The sequence below is a fragment of the Poecilia mexicana genome, unplaced genomic scaffold, assembly GCF_051168715.1.
Source record: "Poecilia mexicana isolate PSO_F unplaced genomic scaffold, ASM5116871v1 scaffold_1, whole genome shotgun sequence".
NCBI lineage: Eukaryota > Metazoa > Chordata > Actinopteri > Cyprinodontiformes > Poeciliidae > Poecilia > Poecilia mexicana.
Window position 1 is genome coordinate 12712476 of NW_028263370.1, and position 16271 is coordinate 12728746.

Here is a 16271-nt window from a genome sequence, read left to right on the forward strand (position 1 = left end):
ATTTGTGAATGTCCTAACCAGTTTGTGGAATCTCAACAATTATTTTAATGTCTGAGCTCCACATTTGTACAAAATTTCCACCAATTTGAAGAGACAAACCAGAAATATACCCGCAAATATTAATCCTTGTAAAAAATTTTGTCACCACATTCGGATAGAGCTGTGTGCTTTAAAGCTTTGCAACAGTTACTATTTAAGGAGATTTCAGGGTTTAAGGTCAAACTGTGATTTTAATCAAGTGCAGCTCCGCCCCACAAAACACCAGTGGGTAAAAACTGATCCAGGACTTGTTAGAGGGGAGATTTGAGTCTAACACATGAATAAATGTTTCTAAATAATCTAAAGCATATTGGAAGATTAAAACCCAACAATTTTTACAGCCCCTTGCCCGCATACATGCTAACCATTTTCTGATGGCATTCAACAAGATAATTTATCACAAGGTTCATACCTGTGGAAAAGCTGTGGAATGTGGTGGAACTGGAGACTTGCATCCTTGGTGTGCTTCCAACAAATTTGCTGAACCTGTGTGGTTATCAACCCAGTACTAACAAGGTGTACCTAATAAAATGGCCTATGAGTGTATTTGTAACATTTAAAAGACAAAAAAAAATGCTTTTGAAGGGAGGGTATTATTTATCATTCTAAATTCCGATGGACTTTAGGGTATTATAGACGACATAATTTGGAGTCAACAAAGCAGAGCTATTTTTAATTCACTGCGGAATCTCCTCTTGAATGAATTTGACCTGCTCTATGCTCACTTAAAGCAATCTAGCTGCACAGTGCGTACTCATCCAGAAAACACATGGATCACTTGCATCCCCCATTTTGCCCGCAGATGTGGGTTAAACACATGCTTTTTTTTTAAATCCGCAACCCAAGAGAACAGGAGACCTCTAGTGCTTTTATTCATCTTCTCTATTTGGCTCATTAATTCATGTACCGAAATCAATAGTTGTTTTTTAAACTGGAGCGCTTCATCATTACTGGTATGTGTGGGAAAAAAATAAAATATTCAAGTTAACAATTTCACACATCACAGCACTGAATGAGTGCGCCTGCCTGAAGAGGCGGGACCGTGACCCGCTTACAGACGTAAAAAAAAAAAAAAGCAGAATTGTCTCCGTCGCTTCAGACAGAAGAAGCCACCATCATGTCTGACTGCAGGAGGCAGTGGAACCGGGAGGATGAGCTGCCGGTCTACCTCGCTGGTCCGATCACCACCGGGCCGAACCAGCGCAAATCCTTCGGGATGTTCAGTTCCGTGGAAGGGGCGTTCGATAGCAAGACCATTGACTTCGATAGCTACGCGGTGGGAAGGAAGGGGAGCCGCACCCCGAGAAGCGGGAGCCGGGAGAGGGTCTTGGAGACCGGTGACCCTGTGGGGAAGACACCCGGGGAGGCTGCAGATGGGTCGAGGAGAAGCCCAAGCGGGGAAGCAGATGATGCTCGGAGCGGCGTGGAAGTACGATTTACATCGGAGAAGGAAAGTCCTAATGAAAAGGTATGGCGATCATTTTTGTTGCTTAGAAAAGCCTTTTCTTTTTCAAGCAAGAAGTAATTTCAATCACTTTTATTTAAAAAAAAAATCCTCCTTATATTTGAGGCTATGGTTCAATCTGCATAAATAATAAGCTATTTTCTGCATTGCAGTTTATTTTAGTGTTCGCCTGCGTAGCTTTAAGAACCCTCTTCCTTCCTATAAAGATGCAAGCTGCAGTTAGAGGTGCTACATATGTGGTGCTGAAATGGACAGCGACATGGTACATTACCCCCCCCCCCCATCCCCCCACGGTACTGTTTCCGTGTTGCCAGGCTTGGCAACTCGAGGTATACGTGAAATATGTCAATGCCCTGAGAAAAGACGGTGAAATGAAGTTGTCAAAGGACATGTTAGAAACCATGCAAGTTTTACACATAATAAGGAAAATCTTCATATCTTGAAAGTTATTCTGATAGTCGCAATTTGAGGTTAATTTAACAGAATCTGTACATGGAATTTCAAAATATGCATGTAGAGAAGAGCAAGGGAAAACTTAAAACATTTTTTTTAATCCTTTCACAAAATAACTGAAAAAAAAATTCCCTTCTCACCCTCTGCGGGTGGTCTCTTTCATCCTCTGAGCTCGGGTCCTCTACCAGAGGCCTGGGAACTTGAGGGTTCTGCGCAGTATCTTGGTTGTGCCTAGAACTGCACATTTCTGGACTGAGATGTCTGATGTTGTTCCTGGGATCTGTTGTAGCCACTGCTCCAGTTTGGGGGTGACTGCCCCGAGAGCCCCGATGACCACAGGCACCACTATGGTCTTCACTTTCCAGGCCTTCTCCAGTTCCTCTCTGAGGCCCTGGTATTTCTCCAGTTTCTCGTGCTTCTTTTTCCTGATGTTGTGGTCACTTGATATTGCTACATCCACCACAACGGCTTTCCTCTGTTCTTTATCCACCACCACAATGTCCGGTTGGTTCGACATTACCATCTTGTCTGTCTGGATCTGGAAGTCCCACAGGATCTTAGCTCGGTCATTCTCCACCACCTTTGGGGGTGTTCCCCACTTTGATCTCGGGGCTTCCAGTCCATATTCTGCACAGATGTTCCTGTACTCTATGGCCGCCACTTGGTTATGTCGTTCCATGTACGCTTTCCCTGCCAGCATCTTGCACCCTGCTGTTATGTGCTGGACTGTCTCAGAGGCCTCCTTGCACAACCTACACCTTGGGTCTTGTCTGGTGTGGTAGATCTGAGCCTCCATTGCTCTGGTGTTTAGGGCCTGTTCCTGGGCGGCCAGGATGAGGGCCTCTGTGCTGTCCTTGAGTCCAGCTTTCTCCAGCCATTGGTAGGATTTCCTGATATCAGCCACTTCAGTTATTTGTCGGTGGTACATCCCATGTAGGGGCTTGTCCTCCCATGATGGTACCTCCAGCACCCCATCCTCTGTTCCCCATTGTCTGAAACATTCGCTGAACACATCAAGGCTTTGTCCTTGATGTATTTATGGATCTTGGATGTTTCATCCTGGACAGTGGCTCTCACACTCACTAGTCCTTCCTTGTCCCAACTTCGAAACCTTCACAACAAATAAACGCTGACACTTTGCTGACCTACTTTTTTGATTGTATTTTCTAAATTACAGCCCAGCAAGTGACAGAATCTGAATTACATAGCATTTTATAGCATTTTATATAACATGGTTATATATTGTTTTCCACATTTATTTGCAAACATTTTGGAAAGAAGTAAAGTATCATGCGCTACTAACTTCACTGCCGTATAAACTCTTTGAAGCAGTGTTGGCAGTTGTAAAGAGTATTACCAGACCCAAGCATTCCCTAAATACCCCATTGATTTGAGGAACAAGAAGTAAGTCAGTTGATATTCATCTGATTATCAAATGATTTGCCATGCAAAATTAATTTCGTCTTGCAGTCAATAACCTATCATTAGCTCACTAGGTGACTGTAAAATACAGAATGTAAAGAGCTCAAGTATAACTATAAAAAACTTGAGAGAGAGAGAGAGAGAGAGTGGTGGTCTAGTAAGCCCCCAAAATAAAACGCTGCCCAGAGCCTCTTTCAGCCTTGGTCAGGCTCTGCTGTCAGGTGAGTTGTTGTGTGCAGCTCCGTTGCCCGCACGCGCAAAGCCACGCTCGATCTCGTCACTCGATCTGTCACTCACGTGCGTAACGCAAGCCGACGCAGCCGGACGGCGACGGCTTCATCGCTCTCCGTCTTTGAAACAATTAAGCCTAAACTAAGTCACAGTGAAAGAAAGTCAAAGGAGGCGCATCCATCCGGGATATATCCGGGGCTGCTGGACTCAGCCCGATCCGCTTCTGAGTTGGACCGCCTAAGGGGGGCAGAGGAGACGGAGGGAGCATGTCTGAGAGCAGCTATCAGGGGAATAACTGCATCCCCCATCAGACGGTAAGAGACCTACAAATCCCCGCTGCAAGGCAGAGAGGGGATTAAACTCTTAGTGAATGGCAAAGAACACCAGGGCCTTTTGTGTATGTTGCTTCATTGCGAATTGAAGATAGCTGACAGTTTCTCCCCTCTGTCTAATAAAGTACACTTCATAGTCTCTCTCTAGCTTGCATAGTGTTGCATAATCCTGTCGCTTGTGGGATTAAAGCAGCTGACGTGACGGGAGAGATCGAGAGCCGAAACCATGGAATAAAGTAAAGCAGCTCCGGTGTGAGGCTTCATCCTATAACTGTATATGTCACACATTTGATTAAAAAAAAGGGCTGTTATTATTTAGAGAGAGGATTTATTGTTCCTTTTAAAAAGATAAAAGATGATATTCATGGAGGGTGTTGTGTGGAACCACGGGTAATCACTGGTTACCATGGAGACCCAGCATCTTTTCATACGATGTTGCCAGGCACCCTCCGCTGTGGAACAGGATGTTTATGCTAGTTTGACCAGGAAAAAAAAAAAGCTTCTCTTGCATATTTTAAAATTTAAACCTTAATAGAGTACTTTCTGAAAGAACTAAGCTACTAGCTCCACCATGGTAAAGCCTGTTAAATTGTGTTGTAAATGCATAGTCATACATAAATACTGTACCAGTTATTATCCAAAAAAAAGAGAAGCATGTGTGATATTTGGAGAAGAAAAGTTGTTTTCAATTTTTTTTGAGCATTCAATAAAAGGCTTAAAAATTCTAGAACTATTACATCAGAACCAAGCATTTTATCCATGTATAGCTCTCATTCAGTGCATGCTTTTGTTGGTCTTTTGTTGCACTGCATCAATTGTCCAGTATACATAGCTATAGGTTACATAAATGATTGCACAACACAGTATATCTAATTCCCAACACTTGTTTGAACCTCTCGTCTCTTCTCCCTGTCTCTCTCTGATCTGCTGTTCCTGCAGGGTGAAAAGTTACTGATCAAAGGGGGTAGGGTTGTTAATGACGACCAGTCTTTCTACGCGGACGTTTACGTTGAGGATGGGATCATTAAGTATGTATGAAGGAACAATATCTTCAGTTGTCACTGCTTGTTTTCTGTGTAGACTAATTGAGAGTCTAAGAATATTTACGCCTGTTGAATTTTTCCATGTTATCACAATATAATCACCAGTTTACCCTCATATTCCCATCAACAGGTACAGGTAATAGCAGTTACCCGTACCTGGTATTTAAAAAATGCATCACCACAACATGATGATTCCACCACCATGTTTCACAGAGGGGATGGTCTGTTCAAAATAACGTGCAGTGTCAGTTTTTATTTTTTTTGCCACACCTTTCAGTTTGCATTTAGGGCACCACGTTAAATCTCGGTCACATGTGGCAAGAACACCTTTCTCCACATGTTCACTGGCTTGTTATGAACTGTAAACAGGGCTCTCTTCTTGACCCTCTTCCAAAAAGGCCAGATTTGTGGAGTGCACTAATTGTTGGCAGATTATCCCAGCAGAGCTGTGAATCTCTGTAGTGCATGCACAGTTACCATTGGCCTTTTGGTGCTTTTCTGATTGATGGTCTCCCTGTCATGCTGGGTGGAGATTCATACGGGTAGATTTGCAGTTCTGCCTTACCAATGTGTAGAGGTGGATTGAAGAGTGCTCTGTGAGATTACCCACCAATTCTGACCAGCTTCCACACCCCTGCAGCTCCACAACATGATGCTGCCTCCTTCATATGTCAGTGTATTTCCTTTTGTCTAACCAAAACCTGAGTAAAAATCAAGACATACGAGTACTTGCAATGCTTGTAGGTTTCCGTAATGGGCTCGTTAAAGCCCATTACTTTTATGTACTGTCTTCATATGTCTGCTTTTTTTTTCCTCGTCCTGTTTTTTCCCCCCCTTCATACATCCTTTGCAGGCAGGTGGGAGAGAACCTGGCTGTTCCAGGTGGCGTCAAGGTGATAGAAGCCAACGGTCGCATGATAATCCCAGGGGGAATAGACGTCAACACATGCCTGATGAAGTCCTACCTTGGCACGCAGCCTGTTGATGATTTCCTTCAGGGCACCAAAGCTGCACTTGCTGGCGGCACCACCATGATCAGTGAGTGTTGACGTTTTCAGCTCAGAACATCATAAGCAGGTTAATTCCCATCATAACCTTTAACATTTCCCTCCTTCTCAGTGGATCACGTGACCCCTCAGCCCGGTGACAGTCTGCTGGAGGCGTTTGAGCGCTGGCAGGAGGCTGCAGATAAAAAGGCTTGCTGTGACTACTCTCTGCACGTCGACATTCCCCAGTGGAACGAGAATGTTAAGGATGAGCTGGAACTGCTGGCGCAGGACAAAGGTATTCGGCTGACTTTGTTACTTTTTTTATGATCTGTTACTTCAGTTCTTCACACAATTCTTGGTTAGGAGACAATTCTCATTAACATCAGGAGCCAATTTACAAACAATTCAGCCAAACGCTCAATCCTCTTATTGTAAAGACACAATGGAGATCTGAAGGTTCCAATCACAATGCTGCTTTAGTGGCACTGTGCAGCTTTTTTACTCTGCAAAGACAAACATTTTACTTTGCGTACAGCTGTAAAGTATGTAACCAGATCATCCACAGTAATGTGTTGTGTTTCTTTTTAGTGAAATTGTGCTGTATTACTAGGCCCCCATGTTAGTCACAAAGATGTACCATAAATCTGATCAGAATGGATTAGGCATGAGCTAGAAAAATAATTTCCAACTGTAATAGCTTTGAGTAAAAATAACATGTAATCACAAACACAAAAAAACAAAACATTTTTTTGCACAAAATGTCAGACGCTGTACAACACAATCAAACTACTTTTGTTAAAAAACATAAAATGCTGAAGTAATGTAACCTGCTGATCATTTCAGTAATAGTAATGTTATTTGCTATGTACTTTTTAACCATATTTGTCTTTATTGAGCATTACCTAAGGCTTGTGGCTCTGCTTAGGTGTTAAAGAAGCCCAGTTTGCTTTAATAGCAATACATAACATTCGAACATATTGACAAACTTTGACTTTTCATCTGTTTGTAAACCATAATCAGGAACAAACCCTCAAAATATATCACTTTTTGTATGTTAGCAGCAGAGTAGGATTTTACATTTTGAAGTGAATTACTGAACTAAGTTATCTGTTTGATGATATTGTGATTTATTGATTTATTGTTGTTCCCACCTGCTCACTATAAAACCATCTCCTCTCTTGACAGGCATCAACTCCTTCCAGTTGTACATGGCTTATAAAGATTTGTACCAGATGACAGATGCTCAGGTAGGGTTTCTAATTAGTGACATAACCCTCTGAGTTTATAACACTTTATAACCTCCTTGTATTGTTTTCCTCTGTCTTCAGTTGTATGAGGCGTTCTCGTTCCTGAAGCAGCTGGGCGCCGTGGTGTTGGTTCATGCTGAAAACGGAGACCTGATTGCACAGGTAACTGCTGCGGTATCTAGATCGCAGCCTCCCTCTCCCCTTACAGCTGAGAAATATTCATGTTATGTAACTCACCATCTTTCAAAAGGAGAGTCAGAGGATTATTTCTGCTACTATAGCTGCAGAGGATGGCAGGTGTTATCTTTGGCTGGCATTTTTGCTGACTTTTAATATACTAATGATGATGATGTAATGATGATTAAGACAGTAACGGTGATGGTGGTGATGCTGCATTCGGCAGTGATAACAGTTATAACTAACAGTGTGATTTATAACAGGACAAACTAGTATTTTAAATTAATAAAAGAGCAGTTATGAATATTATTAGCATGTTTGTCAACTCAGTCACCATGCTGAGATGCTATATGAAACAAGTGTCAGAAGCAAAGTTTTTGACTCAAACTTCAATGCCTTTCTTATGTAATAAAATTAAAACTGTCGCTGATAACGACAGTCATCAAAATGTAATGTTTGTTCAATGGTTGACTGCATGCTCTTTTCTTTATAACTTTGTCATTTTGTGTTTTTGTTGTGTAAAGCACCTTGAACTGCCTTTCTGCTGAAATGTACTATACAAATAAACTTGATTGATTCATTGATTAAAAGGATGTTGTGAGTGGCGGGAGAGAATGTGAATAATTAAACATTTTGTGCTTCAGGAACAAAGAAAAATCTTGGAAATGGGAATTACTGGCCCTGAAGGCCATCCTCTGAGTCGACCTGAAGAGGTAATTTTTTTTACTAGTATTAGTTCAGTGAACAGCCTCTCACTGAAAAACTCTAAAGTCTTTCTTTTTTCATAAAGCTGGAAGCCGAAGCAGTGTTTCGTGCCATCACTCTTGGAAACCGTGTGAATTGTCCCGTCTACATCACCAAAGTGATGAGCAAGAGTGCAGCCGACACCATCACTCAAGCCCGGAGGAAAGGTACACTTTTCTTTTATTTCATTTATTCTTATTTTTGGGTTATTACAGTCAGGTAGTAATGATTGTCACATCTTCTTTCATTACAACCACAAACGTCTATATATTCCATGAGGAATTTATGTGATAGACTAACACTGGTGTGTAATTTAATTTCTGTTCTTTGAAGGAATCAGGACATGCTTAAAGAACATTAGTGAACAAACAGCATTATGAAGATAAAGATGTAGAAAGATATGCGTTTTGGGAAAAGAATACTGTATCTCTCCCTGAACACATCCTCCCTAAATGTAAAACATATTAGTGAGAGCATCATGCCATGGGATGCTTTTAAACTGAAACTGATCAAGTTTCTCCAACTCTAGTTCCAACGCACCTGTAAACTGGAGCTGGATATTCCTAATTCAGATAAATGCATGTGTTAACAATGGCCTAGCCAAAGACCAGAAAGTGTTCTATTTTTCTTTAAAGATTTCTGCTAGTAACAAGTTCAAACTTTTGTCATTTTCCATCCACTTTACAATTACACACCCTTTTGTGCTGTTCTGTCACATACATTCTCAATGAAACAAAAAAAAGGAACTGTGTTTTACTGAAATTTAACGATAAAAGTTCAAAAGATGTCTACACTTTTTAAGGGCACTGCAGTCTTAAAGCATACCACTCGTTGCTCTCAAAGGTGTCTGCTTTTATCCTTCCTTAAAGGTTCTGTAGTTTTTGGGGAGCCGATCACAGCAAGCTTGGCAACTGATGGCTCTCATTATTGGAGCAAGAATTGGGCCAAGGCAGCTGCTTATGTGACCTCTCCGCCACTGAGTCCTGATCCCACAACTCCAGACCACCTTCACACACTACTGGCCTGGTAAGAGGGAATCAGTTCTGATGCATTTTAATGGGCAGATCTATTTAGTTTGTCTGGTCAGTATTGGTCTGCTTCATTTTCTTTTTTTAATATAAGACTTTACCACAATGTCAACTGTGCATTAACATGGTGACAGGAAAAGAGACATTAAATTATTCTGCCATTGATGGATATTATATTTAATGCCAGTGAAAAACTGAAACAGATGCAGGGAAGGTGAAGACATGTGATGAGGCAAAGGGCAGGGAAGACTTACTTATAAACACTGATTTGACTTAGAAACAGGTCAAACTGAAATACAATACTGAATATAATATTGTATAAAGTTAGAATCCCGCTATAGGAAGGGGAAAAGTGCATGAGACTAAACCCGCTTCTGCTCTCACCCCAGACATCCACACCCACCAGCAACTTCCAGCTGCACACTTTTGTCTGTCCCCAATACCATAAATAGCACAGGGCCTAGAAGCTCTCATCATCTGTTGCCTTGGATACCAAGTGCCTGCCTCCCTCCTCCTCCTCCCGTCCTCCTCTTTCTCCTCTTCTTCTTTCTTCCACACTGCTGTTATGCCCTTCATGTGTATCTCCAGCTTCTTGAGGCAGTTCCATGCTGTCACTCTGATAGTGGGAATATTCTTAGCTTCTTCATCAGAGACAAGAGTACTTTTTGCCATTTCTCAATGAGGACTATTATTGCTGTAGTAAGCACTCTCTTGGCATTAGTATGCTGATCAAACAATAATCACTGTAATTAAGGGTTAAGTAATATGCCTCTCATCAGAGCTTCACTTTAAACCAAGCTCTTTGAGTTTGCTGTCTTGTGCAAAAAAAAAAAAAAAGATTAAGTAAGTGTTTCTGTTCTGCTCCTTCCGATATAACATATATTTATGCATTACATGATACTCTTGTTGTTGGCACTGCAGCTACATTGCACCATTCAGACTCGTTCAGCTGGCTGATTTTATGTTGCAAACCTCTTCCTGACATTCACTTAAATCACAGGCTCGATGAGGACACCTGGTGGCCAACATACAAAAAAACTTCCTCAATCTATGTGACGAATCAGCTTGAATTTGTGTATTCAGTGCACAGCAAAAGTATTCAAATCTGTTAAGGTTTTTCACATTTTGTCCCATCACAAATACAGACAAGCATGCACTTTGTTGGAATTTAATGCCAGACATCAAAACAAAGTGGTGTGCAATTGTAAAAATCCAAGGAAAATGACACATGGTTGTCAACATTTTTTGTTTTCAAATACAAATCTCAAAATGTGGCATTGATTTGTATTTAGCCCTCTTTACTCTAATACACCTAAACAAAATCTACTACGGCCAGCTTCCTCTCTACCTACAGTTCTGGACATTTAATCTCAGCATAAATTCAGGTATTGAACATTGGTGAACAAACAGTTGTGGAGTTAATAAAGCAGAGCTAAAGAATATCCTAAGCTTTAATCTCTTTACTGTTCAGTTCATCATCAGAATGAAAAGTAAACATAGGACATATTGACACCTAGTCGTTCACAAAACTACCACCTGAAATATATGGAAGCTTGTGACAAAATGTGAAAATGTTTAGGGCTGTGAATACTTTCAAACACGAACACTGCATTTCTGATTGTGTCCACTGATCTCTTTGCCTCCCTGTTACAGTGGGGACCTTCAGGTGGTGGGGAGTGCTCACTGCGCGTACAGCACTTCCCAGAAAGCAATCGGCAAAGAAGACTTCACCCTGATCCCAGAGGGGACCAACGGAGTCGAGGAGAGAATGGGTTTTGTCTGGGATAAGGCTGTGGTGAGCGATAACACACATTGTCGTTTCAGTATATTCTTCACAACGGTGAGTTTTTTATTTTGTGTGTAACCTTCTTTAAATTCACCTATTGTCATACTAAGGCCATGGGAAAAATGGATGAAAACCAGTTTGTTGCAGTCACGTCAACCAATGCGGCAAAAATCTTCAATCTGTACCCACGTAAGGGACGCATAGCCGCGGGCTCTGATGCTGATATCGTCATTTGGGACCCTGACAGTGTGAAAACCATCACAGCCAAACTGCAGCAATCGGTAAGAACATGAATAAATAACAAAAGATGTAAAAATATATGCCTACATGTCTCTAACTGAACAAAGTCTGATCCAGTTGTAAGAGGCAGAGTTTAGATGTTTTTGAGAGGTTGAAAATGTTTATAGGGTTAGGGTAATTGATTAAAGGAACTCTAAAGTCGTCTGTAGCATTTTTTCATTATTTAAAAAGGGAAATAGAAATTTAAACCATCTGAACAGTAAGTTATCAGAAAATGTGGCTGCAACGGCTTTAGCAAGGGAAGTTCAGGTTATTCCTACTTAATTTGCAATAAATATTTAATCGAAATCCATATAAAAGCCTGAAGAAAACAACACACTACAACTACGAAGCAAGAGTATTCTGTGGAAAATGTACTTTTGATAAGCTGCCTAAAATATTTCACCAGAACCCCTTGAAACATGCAAATCTGCTTTGAGCGCAGCAACACAATGCTGCTTTTAATGTATTCAGACTGCATGTTGGGTCTTAAAAAGACCTCATGTCCTGATGCCAGCCTGAGGAGTGAATGGGGGTGAATAATCCCCCATTCACCCCTCAACGTTCCCTGCATTAACACAATATCCCCTCCCCCCCATCGCTTTCACTCCTTTGACAAAATGCATGCTGGAAGACATTCCTTTTCTTTCCAATGCAGGCTGCAGAATACAACATCTTTGAGGGTCTGGAGTGCCGTGGTGGCCCAGCACTGGTGATGAGTCAAGGTCGGATAGTTTACGAAGGGGGCAAACTACAGGCTCAGCAGGGCACCGGCCGGTTCCTGCCACGCAAGCCCTTCCCTGACTATGCTTACCAGCGGGTCAAATGTAGGAATCAGGTAAAATATAGAGTTTTAATATGAGTAGCATTCATTATACATTGATTGTATCTTAAGGATTGTAAGTACAGCATTACATCTCCATTCAAAATGATTTAGCAATCTGCTTTACTAAATCATTTTGTAGACATGCTAACATTAAGATAATGATATCTGTTGAAATTGGTGTGTGCAATTTGAAATAGTGACTCCTTGCATTATTTTAGACTAGCATATTTATGGTAATCAGAAAATGCCTCGGCTTACTCAGTGATCTTCAGATTAATACGTAAAGGAAATGCAAAGAAGTATACAACTACAGTGTTTTGACTAACTGCATCATGTAGAGTGATTTTGAATGATTAACAGTTTTCCCTTTCCTAGATTTCCTAATTTTTGAGGACATTTCTCCAATAGGTAAAGAGCAAGCAGGGAGTCACCCGAGGGATATATGATGGCCCTGTGTACGATGTTGCTCCTACACCCAAATACATCACCCCCGCTCCGTCTGCCAAGACTTCACCCACCTCTCACCAGCCACCACCGATACGCAACCTTCACCAATCCAACTTCAGCCTTTCAGGTTCAATAAATAACAATTCTATATCTTTTATATAGAAACATTTTTGTTTTCTAAGTTATTATCAGCAATATACCTGCAGTAGAAAGATGTCATGTTGCAGTGGGTTTGTAAGTGAAGTTTCAAGCAGCGAACAGCTAATTAAATGGAACCCCTGATTTAGTTGATTTTAACTATTTAAAACAAATCAAATGTTTATGTCTGGGAGATATAATATATTAACTATCTCCATTTATAGATGTTTTCTCAGTGAAACAACAGAAATAATGGAGGCTATCACCTTTATCTATCTAATTTTTTTAATTATGTTGGGCCGATTTCTATAAAAAATAGGAACTTAAGATTACATAAGTAGTACCAAAATGGGTCATCTTCGATGCAGTTGTGCAAATGAAATTCTGAAGCAAAATCCAAAATATTTCTGCACCAGTGAAGTGGACAGATGAGCCACAGCTGATGAGGCAGATTGATATTCCCTTTGTCAGAGTAACTGAAGCGGACAATTGTTTGAATAAGAGTACACTGACAAAATCAACTGTTTCTTGCAATATCATAGACACTTATTTTCCACCTATCCACTAATTCATGCATCATTTGAATTTTAATTATAATAGAAAACTATAGAAAACTATGTATATTTCCTTAAACAGTGCATTCTTATTGAGATTCAGCGTCTTCTTAGTATTGGAGTCCTGATAAAGACAACAGCACAACAAAACAAACATTTTGTCACTGTCAGAAAAAAAACACTTGTATCTCCAAAGGTTGAACTTTTTGGTAAACAAAAACAAAACAAAACATGTTTTTCTTCTAAATATAAAAACATGTCTGTCTGGTCAAAGTCATGTCCTGTTATTGAAACTTGTGGATGTATATTCATTAGAGAAACCACATTCGGATTGGAAGGGTGATTGATAGGGTTGGTTTTCAAAAGAAAATACTAAAATGGAGCTATCAGTTGTTTTCTATTTGTCCAACAGCATTGCAATTTGAGATGTCTTAACAGTCTATCTATAGAGCTATATTTAGTTAGCGCTAACTTTCCTCACAACTCCCTGTCATGGTGTACTTAAACTGTGGGTAAATGGATAGGTTATTGATCATTACTGGGCAGAAGACAACTTAATAAAAAGCTTGTCTAAACTGTTAAGTTTTTTTTTGTTTTGTTGTTGTAGCTAATATATATTTTTTAATTTGCCTGTTTTTTTCCGTAGGTGCTCAGATTGACGACAACATCCCTCGTAGGTCTGGCCACCGCATTGTAGCACCCCCTGGTGGTCGCTCCAATATCACCAGCCTTGGCTAAAGGCTTGGCTCTTCATAAGCCACTGCTGGTTTGGGATTTCACCTTTTGAGAGTGTGTGAGTGTAAAAGTATGACTGCCACAAAACATTACCTTTTTATCCACTCCATAATTGTTGTTTTTACAGCTTTGCACTAAATTTAAGAGTGTATAATTCACAATCAGACAACCTATTTAAAATCCTTTTTCAGGAGAAACGTAACACCAGTAACACTGGTCATGATATTGTTTTGTTTTTCCTTCACGACTTTCTCTTTGTACTTCCTTACTGTCCACAACTTAAGCAAGTCTGCTCTGACATGGTGCTACTTTTCCACCACCAGGTGGACTGCAGAAGATCTAACTTATTTTGTATTTCATCTGCTCTTAGTTTGAACACATTTAGATAATTTATTTTAGTTTAACTAAAAAAAAAAAAAAATCTGTTTTACATAGGTTGTTGCATGGACAAATCTTTAAATGTTGCACTAGTTGTTAATTGTGGCAACACATTACACATGAAACTGCACTAGAAGCACATTTGTATTCAACAGCACAAACATATTTGTATCCTGGGAAATGTAGATGCTTTAATGATGTAATCACATTCACTGTGGCTGCTTCCAGATCCAAAACATAGGCTTCACTGGGAAGTTCTTGCAAATGCAATAAAAACAAAGTGAGCGTCCTCCACTAGATACGTTATGCAAATGTGTTAATGTTCTCCAATAAGATGTAAAAGTAGCTCAGTGGCTGAATGAAAACAACTGTAGAGTTCAGCTTTAGACTTGTGTACCAACATAACAGGCTTCCTCAGCAAATACTTGATGTTGTTTGTGAGTTTCCTGCCAATCACTGTTGCCAGGAATGGATCATTGCTATAATAAACCCTGAGCTCAAAGCTGTAAAAAGGGCTTCAGAAACCTTCCTTGCTCTTTCAATCAATTTTTGTGTTCTGTTTATACTTATTTTGATTAATTCTAGGTGTTTTCTTTGTTTTGTTACATTCAGTGTTTTGGATCTGCTCCATTTTTCTTGTGCTCCAATTTGTCTGTTGGTACCTCTTATTATAAATAAAGACTGCACTGTTGTCAAAACCAATTGTGAAAAAAAAATCTTATGAGTGTTATTAAATAAAATAAAATAATTAAAAAAAACAACAACAAACATTTAAATTCCATTATGGGAACCCAAAACAAGTGTATAGTGACCAAATATTCTATTTGAGCAAATAACAGGTTTTGGTGGTTTAAAGCAGGGTAACACAACTTCTCATGCTCATGGATGTACTTCTCCACAGGGAAACTCTCTTATACTTTACACCAGTGGGAGTTTTTAATCTGTGCAAAATGACTCTCTGTTTAGTGTGGCATTCTCTTAGGGTTGGCATGGGCAACTTTAAGAAAATATTGTTTCACATCATGGCTGGTAAATTGTGCTGGAGCGTTTGTATGATTTTAAGCTTTCGCTCTGGTACCATAGAAAATTATATTCTGTTGGATTTGATCTCTGGATTTGATCTAAGTTTTCTTTACTAGGATATTTCTGAGTTATTCTTACTCATAGGCACATTAAAACACCTATCTTCTGTTTCTGCATTCGTTACCTCTGGGAGCCTTTCACGCAACATATTTGTTGTCTCTGCATTTGTAAGAAATTGCTAGCTTAGCATTAACTTCAGCACTACTGGGGCTGTCCTTCTGTTTCTCCTGTTGTTCCTCTGTTTCCTCCCCCGCTCTTCTTATAGCTCACACATTTTTTTTATGTTTTTTCTTTGTTTTTTTGGATGAACAACCTTAACCCATACATTATTTCTGGAAGATAGCAGTTAGTCATTCAATCCAGGCTTCTGTTGAAACCTTCAGTCTGAAGAAATAACCAATGAGATTAAATTTGAGATCGGTTTTTGTGTTCTCCAAGGATTTTTGTTCACAGTAATCTAATAAACTCCATATATAGAATGATAGTACACAATTCAGAGCTTTGGGAAGCTTTTTTTTTTTTTCAGTGTACATTTTGAAATAAATGCATAATATACTTGAGCTATTCAAATGTTCTCACATGCACATTTGCCTTTGCGTAAGTGATCCGACTCCGTTTTTTTTTCCTCTGGGCAGCAGGTGGTATAACGTCTTTCTGGAATTCCTCTACATGCTTGGCACACCTTTCCTTTGGAAGTTTCTCAGACTCTGCTCGCCAGAATCATTTAAGCTCCAGCAGACTGGCTGGGAAACATCAGCGCGCAGCTATTTTAAAACCATTTGATTTAATCCTTTTATATTAGAAGCCTTATTACAAGAATATCCTGACAGAGACAGACTTCAGCGCAACCACAAATGGTCACAAAGAAACACAAG

General features: G+C 40.0%; 1 protein-coding gene across 1 annotated transcript; it reads left to right on the forward strand.

Moving 5' to 3' along the window:
- Positions 1-99: 99 nt before the first annotated feature.
- On the forward strand, positions 100-15015 carry crmp1 (collapsin response mediator protein 1). Its single transcript, XM_088004799.1, is given in 13 exon segments — positions 100-1507; positions 4882-4970; positions 5839-6023; positions 6105-6269; positions 7160-7383; positions 8043-8111; positions 8189-8309; positions 9012-9168; positions 10824-10965; positions 11067-11237; positions 11894-12073; positions 12470-12635; positions 13847-15015. Coding segments are annotated over 13 exon segments (2112 nt in total). The 5' UTR covers positions 100-1156; the 3' UTR covers positions 13939-15015.
- The last annotated feature ends 1256 nt before the right edge of the window (positions 15016-16271 follow it).